Below are 19,688 nucleotides of genomic sequence, written 5' to 3' on the forward strand. Positions count from 1 at the left end.
AGAGCCAGGAGGACATTACCATAGTCCAGTCTGGAGAGTAGACAAGAAGTTCTGTGGCTTGCTCTGACAGGAAAGGTCTAATCTTCCTAATGTTGTATAAGGCAAATCTGCAGGACTGGCTCGTTGTAGCAATGTGGTCTGTGAAGTATAACTGATGATCCATCATAACTCATAGGTTTCTGGCTGAATTGAAAATAAATGCAATAAATGTGTATAACCGTAGTGTAGCGACAGTAGTTTAATATTATTGGTGTGCATAGAAATATGTTTAAAGCTTGTAGATAATTTACCCCAATAAAACAAACTTGATTAAATATACAGTATCTCACAGAAGTGAGTACACTCCTCACATTTTTGTAAACGTTTTATTATACCTTTTCATGTGACAACACTGAAGAAATGACACTTTGCTACAATTTAAAGTAGTGAGTGTACAGCTTGTATAACAGTGTAAATTTACTGTTCCTTCAAAATAACTCAACACATACCCATTAATGTCTAAAGCGCCGGCCACAAAAGTGAGTACACTCCTAAGTGAAAATTTTCAAATTGGGCCCATTAGCCATTTTCTCTCCCTGGTGTCATGTGACTCATTAGTGTTTCAAGATCTCAGGTGTGAATGGGGAGCAGGTGTGTTAATCTAGCTCTCACTCTCTCATACTGGTCACTGGAAGTTCAACACGGCACCTCATGGCAAAGAACTCTCTGAGGATCTGAAAAAAATAATTGTTGCTCTACATAAAGATGACGTGGGCTATAAGAACATCGCCAAGACACCGAAACTGAGCTGCAGCACGGTGGTTTAACAGGATAGGTTTCACTCAGAACAGGCCTCGCCATGGTCAACCAAAGAAGTTGAGTGCACGTGCTCAGCATCATATCCAGATGTCGTGTTTGGGAAATAGACGTATGAGTGCTGCCAGCATTGCTGCAGAGGTTGAAGGGGTGGGGGGTCAGCCTGTCAGTGCTCAGACTGCATCAGATTGGTCTGCAGGGCTGTCGTCCCAGAAGGAAGTCTCTTCTGAAGATGATGCACAAGAAAGCCTGCAAACAGTCTGCTGAAGACAAGCAGACTAAAGACATTACTGGAACCATGTCCTGTGATCTGATGAGACCAAAATAAACGTATTCCCTTCAGATAGTGTCAAGCGTGTGGCGGCGACCAGGTGAGGAGTACAAAGACAATGTGTCTTGCCTTCAGTCAAGCATGGTGGTGGAAGTGTCATGGTCTGGGGCTGCATGAGTGCTGCCGGTACTGGGGAGATGATACAGTTCACTGAGGGAACCATGAATGCCAACGTGTACTGTGAAATACTGAAGCAGAGCATGATCCCCTCCCTTTAGAGACTGGGCCACAGGGAAGTATTCCAACATGATAACGACCCCAAACACACCTTCAAGACGACCACTGCATTGCTAAAGAAGCTGAGGTGAAAGGTGATGGATTGGTCAAGCATGGGCATCGTCAAATGGAACGGTGGAAGAGCACAAGGTCTCTAAGATCTGGAAGAGGACTCCAGTGGCAACATGTGATGCTCTGGTGAAATCCAAGCCCAAGGTTTCATGGGCTTTCATAACATTGAAATGGCTGAGACAGACATGAGAAAGAGGTTCAATAGACTTTATCATTCCTCTTGTCCACCGCTGCTTCATAATGCATATTAGGACACGACTCATTCAGGTAGCCAGCGATATTATAAAAAAAGAAAAGAAAAAAAAGGTCCAGTAAAACGTTTGTATGATGCATTATCCCCTTTAATGTTTTTCCTTTTGGTTGTTTTTTATTTTTTATTTGATGTATTAGAGGAAAGTGTAATAAAACCAAAAATAAACGCCTGAAAAAACGACATGAAGACACTTTTAAAACTAAACGAATGCCTTGTTCAATTTTCCTTTTAAGTATCCGAAGGACTTGGTGGCCAATAAAAAGAAACAGCATCAACTTACTTTTTTACAATTAACAAACAAAATAATAATAATAATAATAATAATAATAATAATAATAATAATCCAGCCATAATATAATTTTGAAGTTTCAACGAAAAAATAAATTAAATAAAGTAGGAGCCGTTTCTTCACGTGGACGTTCTTCTGCCATCTTTGGCCAATGCTGACGCTTGAACGAGGGGTGTCGGAAAATCTCATTAATATTCATGATCTCCTTTATTTTTGATATCAGTAATCACGTGGTTACTAGTACAGACGTCGATTCTTGATATCAACAATTTAATTCTTGATATCAACAATTTAATTCTTGATATCAACAATTTATTTGTCACTAGTAACAATGTTAATTCTTGATATCAACAATTCGATTTTCACTAGTTAAAATGTTGATTCTTGATATCAGGAATTAGATTTCTACTAGTAACAACTGCTATTTTTGATATCAACAATTTAATTTCCACTAGTAACAATGTTAATTCTTGATATCAACAATTCAATTTTCACTAGTAACAATGTTAATTCTTGATATCAACAATTCAATTTCCACTAGTAACAATGTTAATTCTTGATATCAGGAATTGTATTTTCACTAGTTAAATGCCACCATAGACTTCCATTCAAATTTAATTGTTGATATCAATAATTACTTTCTTACTAGTTGAAACTCCGATCTCACATATCAGAAATACAATTCTTACTAGTAAAGACCTTTATTTTTGATATCAGTAATCACACGTTACTAGTACCGACGTCAATTCTTGATATCAACAATTGAATTGTTGATATCAACAATTACATTTCCACTAGTAACGACACGTATTCTTGATATCACAAATGACGTCATCAGAAATGCAAAAATGCGTTTATCATATCAAAAATGAAATTACAACTAGTAATACACATAATTCTTGATATCTTTAACTTAATTGTTACATGTTAAAATTACATTTTCACTAGTAAAAAATGTTATTTTAGTTATCATGAATTCCTTTTTGGATATGTGCATAGCAATGAACTCCTTTTTGGATATGTGCATAATTTAATGACGAGTGCAACCTTTTATGAATGTTTATGGCGGATAAACTTCAAGATACAGAGCACAAAAGAGAATGGGCACATTCGATTGCCCTCTTATGAAAATAAAACGCTCCTGTAGGCTATTTTTAATAATTATTTTGTTTTTATTTCGACAGGGACGATTTAACTCCACCTACAAACGTAGGGTAGTGTTTGTCAAAGATGTTAAAAGACGTTAGAGTACTATTGTTTTCTGTGGCGCAGATGGTTAAGCGCCAAGCATGTACGTTTTGACGCGACGGACCTGGGTTCGATGCCGCCTTTTGCCGAGCTCTTTCTTTATCCTTTTCACGTCCCGTATCACATCGGAAAGGCATGTATTTTCAATAAAACTCAACGAAATTATCGAAAAGTGAAAAATAACATGGATATTGTGTAAGGTTAGGGCTAGTTGTAGGAGCTCCGGAAAGTTACCGTTTGGATGGCATTTAATTTCAAATTAAATAGCATTAGTGTGCATTGCATACATTAGAAATACATCGATTAAAATTTGCAACCAGACTTATGACGTTACATTACTTAACATTTATTTAAGACACTTTTTCGATTATATATCGAAAGCAATTTAGAGAGAAATGGCTATGTGGAATCTGTGTACTAGGAATATGTTACTACATTCCAGTTCACCCAGTAGCCTATTGCAGGCGGTGTTATGCTAAATAGAGTGTGGTGCTGATGTGCATGTTTCTAATCTTTTTCCGCTTTTATTTATACAGTTGTGTTTGTATTTATTATCGTTTTCAGCTGTTTGTCATGTATGAATTATTCAGAATGATTATTTTAATAAAACATGTTTTTTTTTTTTTTCTCACCGTCATTGTGAATTGTACCTTGTTTAATCGGTTCTGTGCATTACTTTAACTTTAAAGTATTACCGGAACACCTGTATAGATTGTGGATGTAACAAAAATAAGTGCTTTTTTTTTCTATAGTCTTGTATTACAGATTGTAGTGATTGATGGACTGACTGGCTTTGAGTACACCTCTCACGTTTCGTATTTTTATTATAACTTTTCACATGACAGTACCTGAAGAAATGACACTTTGCTACAATGTAAAGTAGTGAGTATACAGCTTGTATAACAGTGTACATATATTTACCATTCCTCTTGTCCACCGATGCTTCAAGAACCGGATAAAATGTTATATAAAAAATTATTCCTTTTAGGACACGACTCATTCAATGTAGCCAACGATATTCAAAAAAAAAAAAAAAAAAAAAGTCCAGTAAACCGTTTGTATGATGCATTGTTATCTGTTATATTTTTTCCTTTAGATGTGTTTTTTATTTGATGTATCAGAAGAAAGTGTAATAAAAACAAAAATAAACTCCTGAAAAAGCGACATGAAGTTATTTTTAAAACTAAATTAATGCCTTGTTCACTTTTCCTTTAATTATCCGAAGGACTTGGTGGCCAATAAAAGGAAACAGCATAAATGTTTTTTTTTTTTTTTTTTTTTTACAATTAACAATTTTTTTTTACAAATGAATCCGGACATAATATAATTTTTCAAGTTTCACTGACAAAAATAAATAAAAGAGGAGCCGTTTCTGCACGTGGACGTTCTTCTGCCATCTTTGGCAAATGCTGAAAAAGGAGGAGTGTCGAAAATCTCATTAATATTCATGATCTCATTACCATAGCTATTCTTACATGTAAAAATGGCATTTCTACATATCTGTAAAAGTATTTTTACTAGTTAAAATGTTATTTAAGATATCAGTAATTCTATTTTCACTAGTTGCAAGGACGATTTCAGATATCAACTGCCTTTGTTGATATCAATAATTACTTTGTTACTAGTAACAATGTGAATTCTTGATATCAACAATTTAGTTGTTACTAGTTGAAATGTTAATTCTTGATATCAGTAAATGTATTTCAACATGTTACAATTGTTATTTTTGATATCTGAAAAATAATTTCTGATATCAATATAATTTCTGATATCTAAAATGGCTTTCTTACTAGTAACAATCACATTCATGATAACAGAAATGAACATTGTCACTAGTGACAATTAAATTGTTGATATCAAGAATTAAATTGTTGATATCAACAATTAAATTGTTGATATCAAGAATAGACGTCTTTACTAGTAACCATGTGATTACTGATATCAAAAATAAATGTCTTTACTAGTAAGAATTGTATTTCTGATATGTGAAATCGGAATTTCAACTAGTAAGAAAGCAATTCTTGATATCAACAATTAAATTTGAATGGAAGTCTATGGTGACATTTAACTAGTGAAAATACAATTCCTGATATCAAGAATTAACATTGTTACTAGTGGAAATTGAATTGTTGATATCAAAAATAGCAATTGTTACTAGTAGAAATCTAATTCCTGATATCAAAAATTAACATTGTTACTAGTGGAAATTGAATTGTTGATATCAAAAATAGCAATTGTTACTAGTAGAAATCTAATTCCTGATATCAAGAATTAACATTTTGACTAGTGAAAATTGAATTGTTGATATCAAAAATACATATCCTGCGAATGAATAAAAGTTAATTTGGCTTGCCTATTGGCATTCCCAGGTTAAAAATAATTGATATCAAGAATTAACATTGTTACTAGTTGAAATATAATTCCTGATATCAAGAATTAGCATTGTTACTAGTGGAAATGTAATTGTTGATATCAAGAATTTACATTGTTACTAGTGGAAATTGAATTGTTGATATCAAGAATACATATCCTGCGAATGAATAAAAGTTAATTTGGCTTGCCATAAGCGTCATGCGCTTCAGTCTATGTAGTAAACAAACCTGCACATCTCTGCCATTCATTAATTCACACAGAGACGCGCAGAACACGGATTTATATTTTAAACAACTTTTGTGGCTTAACATTTACAGATACTGGTCCATATGGAGATTTGATTTGATTATTTTATGCTAACTTTGGCAAATTCCATGACTGTCCATATTAAAATGCAAGTTTCATTTTCATGACTGGATTTCGAGATTCTGTCCTCGTTTTTTGCTTCATGGAAATCATAGAGCAAATTTCAAATCCGCACCCGCCCGCCATCCACCGCTTGTTTTGCGGTCTATGGCGATGCAATGCTTTGCTGATGCGAGCCGCAAAAAAAAGCCATTGTCTGTTCTAGAAATGATGCAGCAAAGATATTTAATGCTAAAGTATGAGGCATAGGCCTACGCTGAGTTTCATTTACGATGAGATGCGCTCTAGTGCAGTGCAAGTGAACGCGGCGCGCTGGTGCTTCCATCCCAGCAAACACAGAACGTTGTGAGGACGTCGCCAGTTAGTCGTCATTTGGTCAGCGCGACATTACTTTATGGCAACGTTGTGAGGACGTCGTGGTAAAGTTCCATTTTTTTAAATCTTGGCTAACTTCCCAGAAACGTCGTGGGCACGTACTCAAAAGACGTCGCTAGTTAGTCCCATTGGGGACGTTGTAGCAACGTGGTCAGCTGGTCTTCAGATAACTTTTAATATTATTGCACTAGATGTATTATTATTATTAAGATACCATTTGAACAGCATATTCTTTGGGAAATATACAAAAAAAAATTAATCAAGCATGTTAAAATAATTATATATATATATATATATATATATATATATATATATATATATATATATATATATATATATATATATATATATATATGCCATCAGTTTAAGAACAATAAAATAAACAATTTACTTAGCAAATGGTGATAATGTTTGTTAATGAAAGAGAGTACGGAACAAATTAACATTTAAACCTTAAACTAGCAGCGCACGTCACTTTCTGAGTGAAGTGCGCGACGTGCGCGTGCCCGTCATTTTGTAACGGTCAACTTCCAGCGGACGGACACGGAGGAAAGGTAAGTCCTATAAATCTACTTTTATTCATAGATTTTAACTTGATATAACGTTAAATGCCATCAAAGAGGAGTAGTGTTTTGTATTTTTGTAGGTTTTCTCTTTCAATTTAATAAATAAATGCTCCGTTTGTTTTAATTAGCTCAAAAGCAGTCTCAGAGGTGGTCTAAGGTAACGGTAACTGTTAAAATCGAATTTAACCTTACCTGTTTTAAATTATTTGAAATTTATCACTATAAACTATACAGTGTTAACTTTCTAATAATTAAATTTTTAACCGTAGTAACGTTAATTAGTTTGTTTGAATAACTTACCTGCTGCTCGAGCTTGATGATGCTCATGCTATCCATGCTGTGAACTTGAATATAATCCGATATAACGTTAAATATAAAGGTTAACGATAATTATACCGAGGCTGCCGAAATCATGTTCTGTGTAACGTTATGTGGGATTAATAATTTCCCCTTTTCTCCCTCAAGTGGCAGGCTTGTAAATTCTGTCATCTGTTCATTATTGGTGTTGATGGTGTTTTTCACATGCATGCTTTTTAATGCTAGTTTAATTCTCAAATTGATCTGATACTTTCGTTTCACAAAAAGTAAACAAATTGTTCACTTTCTTAGGGCCTGACAACCACCAGTTGAGTCCATGATTCAGTGAGTTCCTTATAAGGAAATATATTTGTTAACGCCTAGTAATTTAAATGTATTATTTATTGCTTTAAAATGAGCACATATATTTATCATCAGGGGAAGAGACAGTCTGGGCAGCAGCAACAAGACAACTATTACAAGTAGAGATGGGTTTCAAGAACTGGTACTAATTTGGTTCCTGACTTGTTCAGTACTGAAAACATTTACATAAGGTACAGGATCAATAGTGCTGCTATCAGTATTCTTGTAACATTGATTCATTACCCTTTAGACACAACCACATATCCTCCAAATCATCTCTGCGTGGATGGCAGCAAGGATCCAGGATCAAGAGATCATTCTTCATGGAGACTGTTCCAGAGGAAGCAGTTTCTCCTGGGTGAAAAACTAAACCTGGTTGTTTCAGCATCACTCAGGCAAGCCTAAATACTTTTAAATTGATTTCAGTTGGTTATGTGTTTCAGGTCATCCTGACCATTCTGCTGTCATGGATGTAAGGCCGTGCTGGAACTACATTTCTCGTTGTTGAAAGATTTGTGCAGCGGTATCCAGACATATAACGCCCCATCACACGGGGCGTCAACGCCTCTCGTTTACTTTTAAATGAAGTGACGTCAAGGATGGTGAAATCAATTCTAGAAATTAATTCTAAATAGAAGTTGAAGACTTTTCAAGCGACAATGCAGCCGTCCTCCAGTCAGAACATCTTATGCAAATACCCTAGCGCAGACGCAAGCCAATCAAGTGCTTGCAAAACCAGAAAACTAATGTGATTGGCTGTCACTATGAGAAGAGACAGTAATTCTGATCCGATATCAGTGTCGTTTTTTGCAAAAAATTTTTTAAATCAATGTAGAATTTTCTATACTTCTGTGTAGGGATGTCAATTTTCAATCATTTCCATGATCGATCGTCGTTTAAATTAACAATCAAATAATCGATTAATCGTTAACCTTAATGCTGCAAAGTCTATTGCAGTAACATCCAGTCACTGGTATGACAGGATGTGCAAAAGTGTGTGTGTGTGTGTGTGTGTGTGTATATATATATATATATATATATATATATATATATAATAAAAAACTGTAAAATATATATTTTATAGTAAAGACAAAAAGTTTGGACACCTTCTCATTCAAAGAGTTTTCTTTATATTCATGACTATGAAAATTGTAGAGTCACACTGAAGGCATCAAGGGCTATTTGAGCAAGAAGGAGAGTGATGGGGTGCTGCTCCAGATGACCTGGCCTCCACAGTCACAGGACCTGAACCCAATCGAGATGGTTTAGGGGTGAGCTGGACCGCAGACAGAAGGAAAAAGGGCCAACAAGAGCTAAGCATCTCTCAGGGAACTCCTTCAAGACTGTTGGAAAACCATTTCAGGTGACTACCTCTTGAAGCTCATCAAGAGAAAGCCAAGAGTGTGCAAAGCAGTAATCAAAGCAAAAGGTGGCTACTTTGAAGAACCTAGAATATGACATATTTTCAGTTGTTTCACACTTTTTTGTTATGTATATAAAATTCCACATGTGTTAATTCATAGTTTTGATGCCTTCAGTGTGAATCTACAATTTTCATAGTCATGAAAATAAAGAAAACTCTTTAAATGAGAAGGTGTGTCCAAACCTTTGGTCTCAAACTGATATATATATATATATATATATATATATATATATATATATATATATATATATTAGACAGTTTCATCGGATGCATGCGCCTGGACCTAAGTTAACTTCCAGTCTGTGTTGTGTATATCGGTCTGGCTGCAGTGCCTTCTACAAACGCAGTTAAAGTCAAGGTGATGAGTAGACTGAAGTTGGGCTCAGGTGGCTGTGCTGCGGGATGTTTCCCATACATTATTTATTTTTGGAGACTCGCCACAATTTTAAAACTGATCGATTTTCAACAAGGCTTCGTTGAATAAACATGAGTAACGTTACGTACTGCACGTTTAATAATTCCTAACATTTATATGTTTAAATATCAAAACGAGGCACAGGTGTTTTTATATCGCTGTATTTCTGAAGGAAGACTTGCATGTTATATGCCTGATAAAGCAGTGTGTGAGCGTAGCTCTGCTTTGTTTACAGCTGTTACTGGGGAAACCTCTATTTCTCGCACTTTATGTCTATGCTTTAAAACATCTCCTGCTGGCAAAGGATGAATTTGCATTTTCATCAAGTCCGCCTGATCCACACAGAAAACATATTTTGTTTGTTATCAAAAAATATCTACTCTAGAGGGACTTGGCTGTTGTTATTGATTCTATTTGGAAGTCTACCGGTTAGGTTAGGTCCACAAAAGCGTTTGTTTATAAAAGTTTGTTTATGTTGTTGCCGTTGAAACCATCTGTATATATATGTGTGTGTGTATAACGTATGTGTGTGTGTGTAAAATACCTTTCTTTTAAATTTATAGCACAGTAATGAAGGCAGCAACATGTGGTAGATGGGACAGAACAAGAATCTATCATTGTGCTAATGTATTATAATACTAAAGGGAATGGCTCCTATACAGCGTGCATCGCGTAAACACAACCAGTGCGCAGAATGATGCACTTGAAGCAACACAAAGTCACAGCGTGTAGCATTACTCATAGAAATATTCAAAACACCAAAGGAAGAGATATTGTTGTGTATTATATGTGTGCAATATTTTAAGCCTTTTCTTTTAACAGTTTTAAATATCAGTTATTGTGCGCTCTTGAAGAGAGTTTCATTGTTTGGACTGTAGTAACTATGATGGGATGATACGCTAATCTGCCAATTCAATACTATCCCGATACTTGTGTGCCGATTCAATATATATATATATATATATATATATATATATATATATAATTTAGCATTGTGATTATAGTTATATAACTATTGCAATTCGTGACTTATCCAAATTGTCTGTAAAATGATGTTTGTTTCTGTAGATTTGAGGGAAAGATTAAAAACAAGGAGGTCTGGGAACGACTGAAGGGAACTGACAGCAGTGAGGGAAGGAAGTAATCACCAGAATGTAAGTTCTTTGAGAATGTGTGCATTATTACAAGTTGAGTTTTCATTTAAATGTGGCAATGTACACAGCTGGTCAAAAGTTTTAAATATATTTTAAAAGTTGAATTTATTTCTATAATGCACAGCTATATTTTCAGCATTAATTACTCCAGTCTTCAGTGTCACATGATCTTCAGAAATCATTCTAATATGATCATTTACTGCTCAATACATTTACTGCTCAATACATTTTTCTGATTATTATCAGTTGTTCCGAACAGTTGTGCTGCCCAAACATTTTGTCTACACTACAGTTATATTTATTTATTATTTATTTTATTTATTTATTTTATTTGGGGGGGGGGTTGGCTAATAGCAAGAATGCATACAATTGAAAACCAGTGGTAGAGAAGACTTTTGTAATTTTACAAAAGATTACCTTTTTTTCAATGTTTTGAACTTTGTGTTTTATAAAATAATAATGGAGAAAAAATTCAACTTTCCAGAAATGCTAAGTTTTCTTCCCCATCATTTCTAATATGGGGTGCGCTTCCCTAAAACCAACTTTGTTCAAAAAGTTCCTTCTTTACCAATAGAGTTCAGTCGAACTAACAACCGTAGTAAGCTAACTGCAGATGTGATTCACATCATGTATGTCATGAGCAGATGTACACTTTGATCTTAGCGGCAATAATGTGATTAGGTGCATGTAAATGCACTGATTTGTGATAATGAGCAATGTTTCCCGTTCAGCAAATCAGTATATGAAAAAGATCATGTGACACTGAAGACTGGAGTAAAGTTACTGAAAAATTCAGCTTTGCCTCATAATTATTTCAATAAATATGTTTAAGTATATTCAAAAAAAAGAGTATGAAAACTGTTATTTCTTTCTTTCTTTCTGTTTTCTTTTTTTTTTATCAAATTAATCTAGCCTTGGTGAGTAGAAGAGACTTCTCTTGAAAACCATAAAGAAAAGATTCCAGATTTTTGACTGGTTGTGAACATACATGAGCAACATTAACAAGATGATCCTCCCTTTCAGATCAGAGAAGGATGTTGACAGCAGGCCCAGGATGAAGAAGAGGAGGAAGAACACGTTTAACAATTTTCTATAAGCTTGCCATTAGTTATAATAAAAACAATGAACATGACTACAATAATATGCTAAATGTTATTAAAAGATTCCAGTTTGCAAGAAGTCTGAGTGTCTGACTCTACACTAGAGGAACTCTTTTCTGAAGAAGATCAGGTGCTGAGAAGAAGCCTTGTTCTACAGCAAAACACTGCATCAAGCCTCCTGTCCTTCCCTCAGAAGAGCCTGTCTTCTGCTGCTGGGGTAAGAAACACCCTCTTCCTCTTCTCTATCAGCTGTCCAGCACCTAACTCTGCCTCCTCAGCACTGTCTGAAAGAGTCTTCTCCACAGTCAGTAATCACAGATCACAGATTCTTCTGAGAAAGTCGATATGCTCATTTTCTTAAAAAACTTTGTTTTTTCGGGTGGGACAAATAATACAGGAGAGATGCTAGAAATCTCTATATTGTTCATTTTTCATATCTTTACGCTTTATGAATGTTTTTCTTCTGAGAAGCTCAAAAATTATGGTTCTTTGGTAATTGCTTTATTGTTTAGTTTTATCCTCTGATAGTGAGCACAGAGCCCTGATCATGACATGCAAGAAAAAGAAAGAAATCATGTCCATGATTTACTAATTCGTTCCCTCGATGTACTAAAACGTGCACGATTACTTTTACATTTCATTGATTTGCTAAATCGTATGCACAATTTACTAATTCGTTCTCTTGATGTATAAATAGTGTACACGTTTTAGCAAATCGAGGGAATGAAATAGAAAATCGTGCGCATGAATTAGCCAAAAAATTTTCCTGCATGTCGTGTAATTAAAGCACATCACCACTAGACATTTATACCAGGAGCCTCATATACGACGCTCACAGTTTTACTTTGTGCAATTTCTCTGTGCAGTATCTGCTGAATTGTTTCATATCTATTTATCATGTATTTTTTGTTGCACTAAATTATGTTGTATCAATAAGTTTACTGATAATTATTTATAATTTTCACTGATAACGTCATTAACCATCTCCCCATCCTTAAGACAAACATTTTCTGTTGTTCATATTGTGTAATCTATGAATTGATGTGTTTAGTTTTCTGTGCTCATAACTTAGTAACATTTTCCATGGTTAAAGAACAGGTGCAATGTTCAAAATGTTTTGGCTTCGTATTTTTAGAAAGTAGTGCTGAATAAATATTGATTTGTGAATGAATGCAGTGTGTTTTTGTCTATTTTATATTAGAATGTTTTTGTATTTGTTTGCATTGCATGTATGTAATTAATGTATTAACTATGAATCCCCTATAATTAGATTACAATTAGATTTCATAAGGTTTATTTTTTGCCCCAGAGATGGATTGAGTTTATTAGTTCTTTATGTATTTCAAGGTAATGGTGAGGTGAAAATATGAATTACCAATATGATCCTGTAATGTCACGTCCCCATAAGGTGCCAGTTTGGTCGTCAGGACATACTCATCACGTTCCAGCAACGTTCCACTATAACGTCGCCACGACGGATATGGGAATCACAAAGTTACGTCACTGGAACGTTATGTGGTACGTCGCTGAGACCAATATGGTATTTTATAGGAACGTCCTCATAACGTGACAGTTTGGTCGCTGGGACATACTCATCACGTTCCAGCGAAGTTCCACTATAACGTCGCCACGACGGATATGGGAATCACAAAGTTACGTCGCTGGAACGTTATATGGTACGTCGCTGCGACTAATATGGTACTTTATAGTAACGTTCTTATAATGTGCCAGTTTAGTCGCTGGGACGTACTCAACACGTTCCAGCGACGTTCCACTATAACGTCGCCACGACGGATATGGGAATCACAAAGTTATGTCACTGGAACGTTATATGGTACGTCGCTGCGACTAATATGGTACTTTATAGTAACGTTCTTATAATGTGCCAGTTTAGTCGCTGGGACGTACTCAACACGTTCCAGCGACGTTCCACTATAACGTCGCCACGACGGATATGGGAATCACAAAGTTACGTCGCTGGAACGTTATTTGGGACGTCGCTGCAACGAATATGGTCTGGTCCAGTTACGTCGTCACGACGTAACTGTGTTAGCTGGGATGTCACAGTTATCATTGTCTGCTTTATTTGCTTTTTATTTATTAAAATACATGCAATTGGTTGATGAAACATTTATTAAAATTAAGATAAAATTTGTACAAAACGAAATTCGTTTTTAAGAAAGGTTTTCTACAAAGCAAAATTTTATGAAGTGGTAAATATCATGTCTGACGATTTACAAAACTTCATTAAGTGGTAAAAACCATGTCTCCCTATATATTGCGCATCTTATGATCCTATCTAAAAAATGAAAATAATTTTTGATAAAAAATGTTTGTAAAAAATATTTTAATGACACGGTTTTGGCGGTTATAGAGTTCTAATGACGGTGTTCAACTATTACCGCCGGTCTCACGGTTATATACTAACCGTCACACCCCTACTTTTGTGACAATTGGAGACAATTTGGAATGCAAATCTCTCGTCACATGGACCCCTTTTATGGTGTTTTACAGTGTGGTCTACTAGTCTTTTTTGGAGCATGATACTATGCTTTAAGATTTTTAAAAAGCATTCTGTCTGTCAGAAGCCCCTTTCACACTGCACGTTGGGACCCAGAAATTTGCCGGGTCGCCTTATGTGTGAACGCAAACACGTCCCGTGTCGGGGACCTAGTAACATTGCCGGGTTCAGTCCCGGAACGAGCGCTGTGTGAACAAAAGCCAGAACTAATGCTCTAAAGGGTGTGTCGCAGTGATGACGCATGTTATCATCTCTTTTACCGGGTGTTTTGAAGGCAGATCAATGATCGTGACAAAAAAAAACTGTAATGAAGCAGAGATGAGTTAGCTCCTCACTATCCATGCTGAAGCTGAGATCGTTCGCCAGCTTAAGGGAAAGTTAACGTGCCTAGCGTTTTCAAATCGTACATTACACGTCACGCCCTGATGTCACATGTCTTTACGTGTTGTGTGTGAACGCACATATTCCAGGTAATCACTGGCAGTGGGAAAGGGGCACAATCTAGTGACCCGGGAACAATTGCCGGGACACATTACTCGTGTATTTTCCAGAATAGCAGTGTGCAAGGGTCTAGAGAGAACAGTAGTTGTAGTGGGCCTTTGAAGATCATCTACAATGATAATCAGCCTAAGAGGACTCCTGATCTCAGTGCACTAGCTCCCAGCTGTGAATGGCTTTCTGGCCGGCCACTTGAACTGCACTTCCCTGCATCAATCCACACATACAAGTGTATACCTTGTTGTTGCTTCAAATTAGCCAGGTTTCCATCCTAAGAATCTGATCTGCGCGTGATGTACGAGCTCCTGTCTGTAGTCTGTGTTTGTGTTACAGTGCAGCAGCTCGTTAATTAAAACAGCGATTAACTTACCTGTACAATAAGCGGTTTAGAATGTGCATTCTGCAATTCAATTTCGAGCGTGCAGTAATATAATCACACATGCATGAGGAGTGCTTTCATAGTATGTATGTATTTGCTATTTTAACTGTTTGGAAATGGAGCGTAAATGTGGAAGTCCTTCAAAGATTTATCCGGTTATGCCCTCTATAGGACCGGCGACTAGTCGACGTCAAGCTTAAAGCATCATGGCAGGGCATTGAAGTCGACTAATCGATTAGTCAGTGCAACCCCTAGAATGCAGTCATGGTAGTCCATTCTGGGAGGCAATTATACAGAAGTACTTTGATGACAGTCTTTGCTCGGGCACTTCAGAATGACCATAACATTTCAGATGCTATTCAACAAAATCTGTCCGCTGGTTAGTTATGCCGTCCCATGGCACAAAGTTACATTACATTACTGAGTTAAAAGCCATCCAAGCGAGCGTTTCTTTTCAAAATATGGCATTTCCATCTCTAGTTTCTGATGCGATACTTCCAAATTTGCACAAAAAAAGGGGGTGTTGGAATCATAGCTAATGAGGCACAAAGTTGCTTTCCCAAACCTTCACCCTTCTTGCTCTGCTTTAGTCGAATGAGCGTTCAACCTCCACCCAAACTGCTGAGACCAGGGGTGGCCAGCCTTGGTCCCCTACACTTCTGCAATGTTTTGCAGAAAACCCTAATCAAACACACCTGAACAAGATAATCAGGGTCAAAGGGTTACAACATCTGCATTCCACTTGCAAACTTCCCTGAGCACTTCCCTGCGGTTTTGACCGATGGAGTTAGTCTACTTCATTTGCACATTTCAGGCAGCTCCATAGAGCACAATGCAACATGATTGTGACATCCCTGCACATGTTTGACAAGTGTTTGAGGCTGGGATACTCACAATGGGGCTGCGACTCCGGGGCTGCATGTACTGACTCAGGGCTCCTCTGCATTTCTCCACCACATGCTCCATCTGCAGGTAACTGGCTGCAGTCAGGTAGTTCACGATCTCTTTGGCACTGAACTGCAGCATCCCTGTGTAACAGGACTGGAGGAGCTCAAACACCACCGCCGAGCTGTGCAACATGGACACCTGCTGGATACACAAAGTATTTGATGACAATCGAAGTCAACAAATGGCTTTCAAAATTAAAGGTGCAGTGAAATGGAAGTAGCAACAGATCTTCCGTGTTGTGCGGAACTGATTATTGAAGAAAGGAAGAAAAAAACAAACTAAGGATGGGGCCTTGGCTTTATACACTGATTGCTGATTGGATAGAGGCAGATCTAAATATGAGCTTTCACTCGATCGAAATAAAGCGGTAGAGTTTAAGTAAATAAAATGATTGGAGAAGTCCGACATATGTCTTAAGAGAGAAGTCTGTTGCTTCACAGGAAGACGGAGTTAGGGACATTTTGATTCAAAATGATCATGTTTGTTTTCTTTATTTTCTAAAAGCACAACATTGTGTTGATACTGTGAGTGAACAAAATTAAAAGTAGAGGCTTTACAGTTACGGATTATTAATTAGCAAAAGTTATGGCGTATCCACGTAAAACATGCAAGTGATCATGCTGGAGCCTCCACTTCAAAGTGCGCATAGCTTCCACTCTTTGCACAAACTATTGGATATAGCGCACATTTATCTAGGTTTAACGTTTAAACATTGTTCTATGCTTGAACTGTTTTAGTATATCTATAGATTTTATTTTAGGCAAGTCTGTGATGATTTGAGAAGGCTAAATTCATCAAACATATATGATCAGCTTAGCATACGGTCTGCCGCTGGCTAGTTGGTCATTACTTTAAAAAACAAAAACTTATATTTAACAACCAAAAAATGCTCCAAACGTTTTTCGAAATTAACTTAATAAAAAGAAAAACTAAAAAACTAAAAATATAATCACTTTGCCATATTTTTTGATGGCTGAAACAGTAGCAGGCTATAAGCTGTTTTGGGAGAAGGGAGGAAAAAGGCGGGATCAGGCAGGTAAGTCTGATAAGCTGTTGGACACGGCCTGACTCGGGCCTGAGCATCTCAGATAAATCTGATGCCCATGCAGGGCTCTAGTGTAAATTCCTCTGTTCATAAACAAGGCACAGTGCATGCATGTTCTTCGTCAGCAGCGTTGTGGACTCCCCATAATGGTGGAGAATGGGACAAGGAGGAGAAGAATTAAAGAGTTAAAGTCTTTATTTTTGTTTTCTTTGTGCACAAAAAATGTTCTCATAGTTTCGTAAAATTACGGTTCTATCTACAACCTAACCTGATGTGACATACAGCCAAGTATTATGACCCATCCTCCGAATTCGTGCTCTACATTTAACCCATCCAAAGTGCACACACACAGCAGTGAACACACACAAACACACACACACACACACACAGACAGACACACAGAGCAGCAAGGTTTGGTGCCTTGCTCAAGGGCACCTCAGTTGTGGTATTGCCGGCCCAAGACTCGAATCCACAACCTTAGGGTTAGGAGTCAAACTCTTTAAACACTAGGCCACGACCTGCCTATCTACTTTTTTTAGACCTATACATCTAGTTTTTACAGCTATGTGAACTTGTCCATAATACAAAAAATAAAGTTATTGTTATGCATCTCTTTGGCCAAGCATTCAAATAATGCATCTCATAATCTTGTACTGCAGTTATATCTGATCAAATGCACATTACTATTCTTTAGCTTGAGTTAAATCAATTATACTTGGTTAGAACAGCAGCTATGCTAATTATGTCTCTATTCGTTTCTGTTTCTGCCACGAGCTTCAGTCTGGATCCAGAACACCTGAGAAGAGACGATGCCCACCTCTCAGAGGACCTCAGATGATGCTAACCCTGAAACAACACACAGAACTAACACATTTTGATATAAAAGTTTGATTGCAACATATAATAATTGCTGTTAATAGTGTTAATAAACCATTATCCATATAAAAATTCAAGACAATACTTTATTCAACTTTTTGCAAGTGCAAGTATTTGATAGTTTCTGTCCATTCGGCTTGTTTTATTTCATTTAACCACAGCTGCTGTCAGTTTTTTGTCTGGCAGTGGCAGCAGGTATACAATAACATTTCTAATTGGAGAATGTATTTACATTATGTAGCAGAGCATGTGCTGGTTTAAATGGGCCGCCTCCAGCTAGCGCTGTCACATAATTGTAACGTCGGCCCTAAAAGGGTCTACTGAACCAAAGTCTTTCAGGACATTTTATTTTCAAAATTGAGTGTTTCCTTAAATGGATCGGTGGAGAGAAAGAATGGAATTCCAGACTTGCTTGGAATGCACAACTACATTGTACAACAAACTGTCTGTATTTTTCCATAAAGTCTAGTTTATGAACCACTACAAGTTATTATTTTTACACCTTTTAGGATATGATAATCAGAAATCACTTCACAGAGACAATAACAAACGAAAAGTTTAGTGTTATTGGTGACACTATTTTATTAGATTTGATCAAATGGTTTGCTTCTGACGGCACGAGAAGCCCCTCACCTGTAGCTCTGCTGAGGGGTTCAGGAGAAACTGGTCCCTGAGAAACGCAGAGCAAGCAGCCAACACGACCTTGTGACCCCTGAACATGCGCCTGCCTCCCGCCACGATGGTGACGTCACAGAAGTGCTGCTGTGTCCGCAGGAAGTTCATGTTACTCAGGGCGGTGTCTCCATGAGCAGGCAAACGGAAACTCACCACATCCATGTTTCTACTACAGCTAAAAAAAAAAAGAATAATAATAATACAAAAAAGATTTGTGTGTTTGTATATATGTGTATGTGTACATGCATACAAACAACTGATATCTACACTTAAAAATATAATTGAGTTTGTTATTCTTCATAATTTAAAGGATTTCTGTACAGTTACAATCTTTCTGAATATTTCAGTTATTTTTAATTTATAGAAGTTACATATTAACAAAAACACAGAAACAATATGTCCATGAATATTCTCATACCGACATAAATTCACAGTTAGAAGAGATGAGAGGCACAGGGGTTCATTACAGGAGTTGTGTGTGTGTGTGATCATTATCAAGGCTTGTTTACATCAGTGTTGAGCTAAAGTAACGCTAGCTCGCACTGTAGCGTCTTTTGTTTCACACACTGCCCTCAATACAATACAAACACTTCACTTAAATGATAAACATGAACTTACTTGAGCGATTTGGTGAGGAGAAATCAGTAATCCTAAAATAAAACAATACTAACTTATCACATTTATGATGTCTAGAGATCAGTCCAGCTCCACATCACCGCACGAGCGCAAACACCAAACCAAAACACTCTTTGCACGGATCTGTTCACAGAAGTCTGCGGTCTCTGTGTGTCTGATCTCGGTCATTCCTACCACACATTTTCTGCTGTACTCCTTGTGTTTTTACACAATTGCAGCAAAAATTTGTAGGATGAAATGAAATAAGAAAAGTTAACAGGAAATTTAGAATCTCAAAGATGATTTTCAAAATAAAAGTCCCGTCTGAACGACATCTAGTTCATAAGAGCCAGTCGCCTGTTTGTTTACTCTACAACGCGCTTGCTTTTAGCTAAAGTTTCTTGTTAAACGAGGTTATTAAAAAAAACGAAATGATGCGGACTGATTCTTCCACAAAAGCATATAACGTTACCATCAGTTATAAACTATGAGTCC

At 36.6% G+C, this 19,688-nt stretch overlaps 1 protein-coding gene across 5 annotated transcripts in view; it reads right to left on the bottom strand.

Moving 5' to 3' along the window:
* Nucleotides 1-19,509, bottom strand: part of LOC127978867 (zinc finger and BTB domain-containing protein 12-like) — a 36,574-nt gene extending 17,065 nt beyond the window's left edge. For 2 of the 5 annotated variants that reach the window (XM_052583829.1, XM_052583827.1), the window contains exons 1-3: nt 19,197-19,507; nt 18,537-18,753; nt 15,929-16,123 (exon numbers count right to left, since the gene is read on the bottom strand). In XM_052583829.1, the coding sequence (XP_052439789.1) occupies nt 15,929-16,123; nt 18,537-18,740 (399 nt within the window). In that variant the 5' untranslated portion in view covers nt 18,741-18,753; nt 19,197-19,507. Of the gene's footprint in view, nt 1-15,928; nt 16,124-18,536; nt 18,754-19,196 lie in introns of all 5 variants that reach the window. The other 3 variants (XM_052583831.1, XM_052583830.1, XM_052583828.1) reach the window with 3 other exon arrangements.
* Between the last annotated feature and the right edge of the window lie 179 nt (nt 19,510-19,688).

Source organism: Carassius gibelio, chromosome B19 (assembly GCF_023724105.1).
Source record: "Carassius gibelio isolate Cgi1373 ecotype wild population from Czech Republic chromosome B19, carGib1.2-hapl.c, whole genome shotgun sequence".
In the NCBI taxonomy this organism is placed as follows: Eukaryota; Metazoa; Chordata; class Actinopteri; order Cypriniformes; family Cyprinidae; genus Carassius; species Carassius gibelio.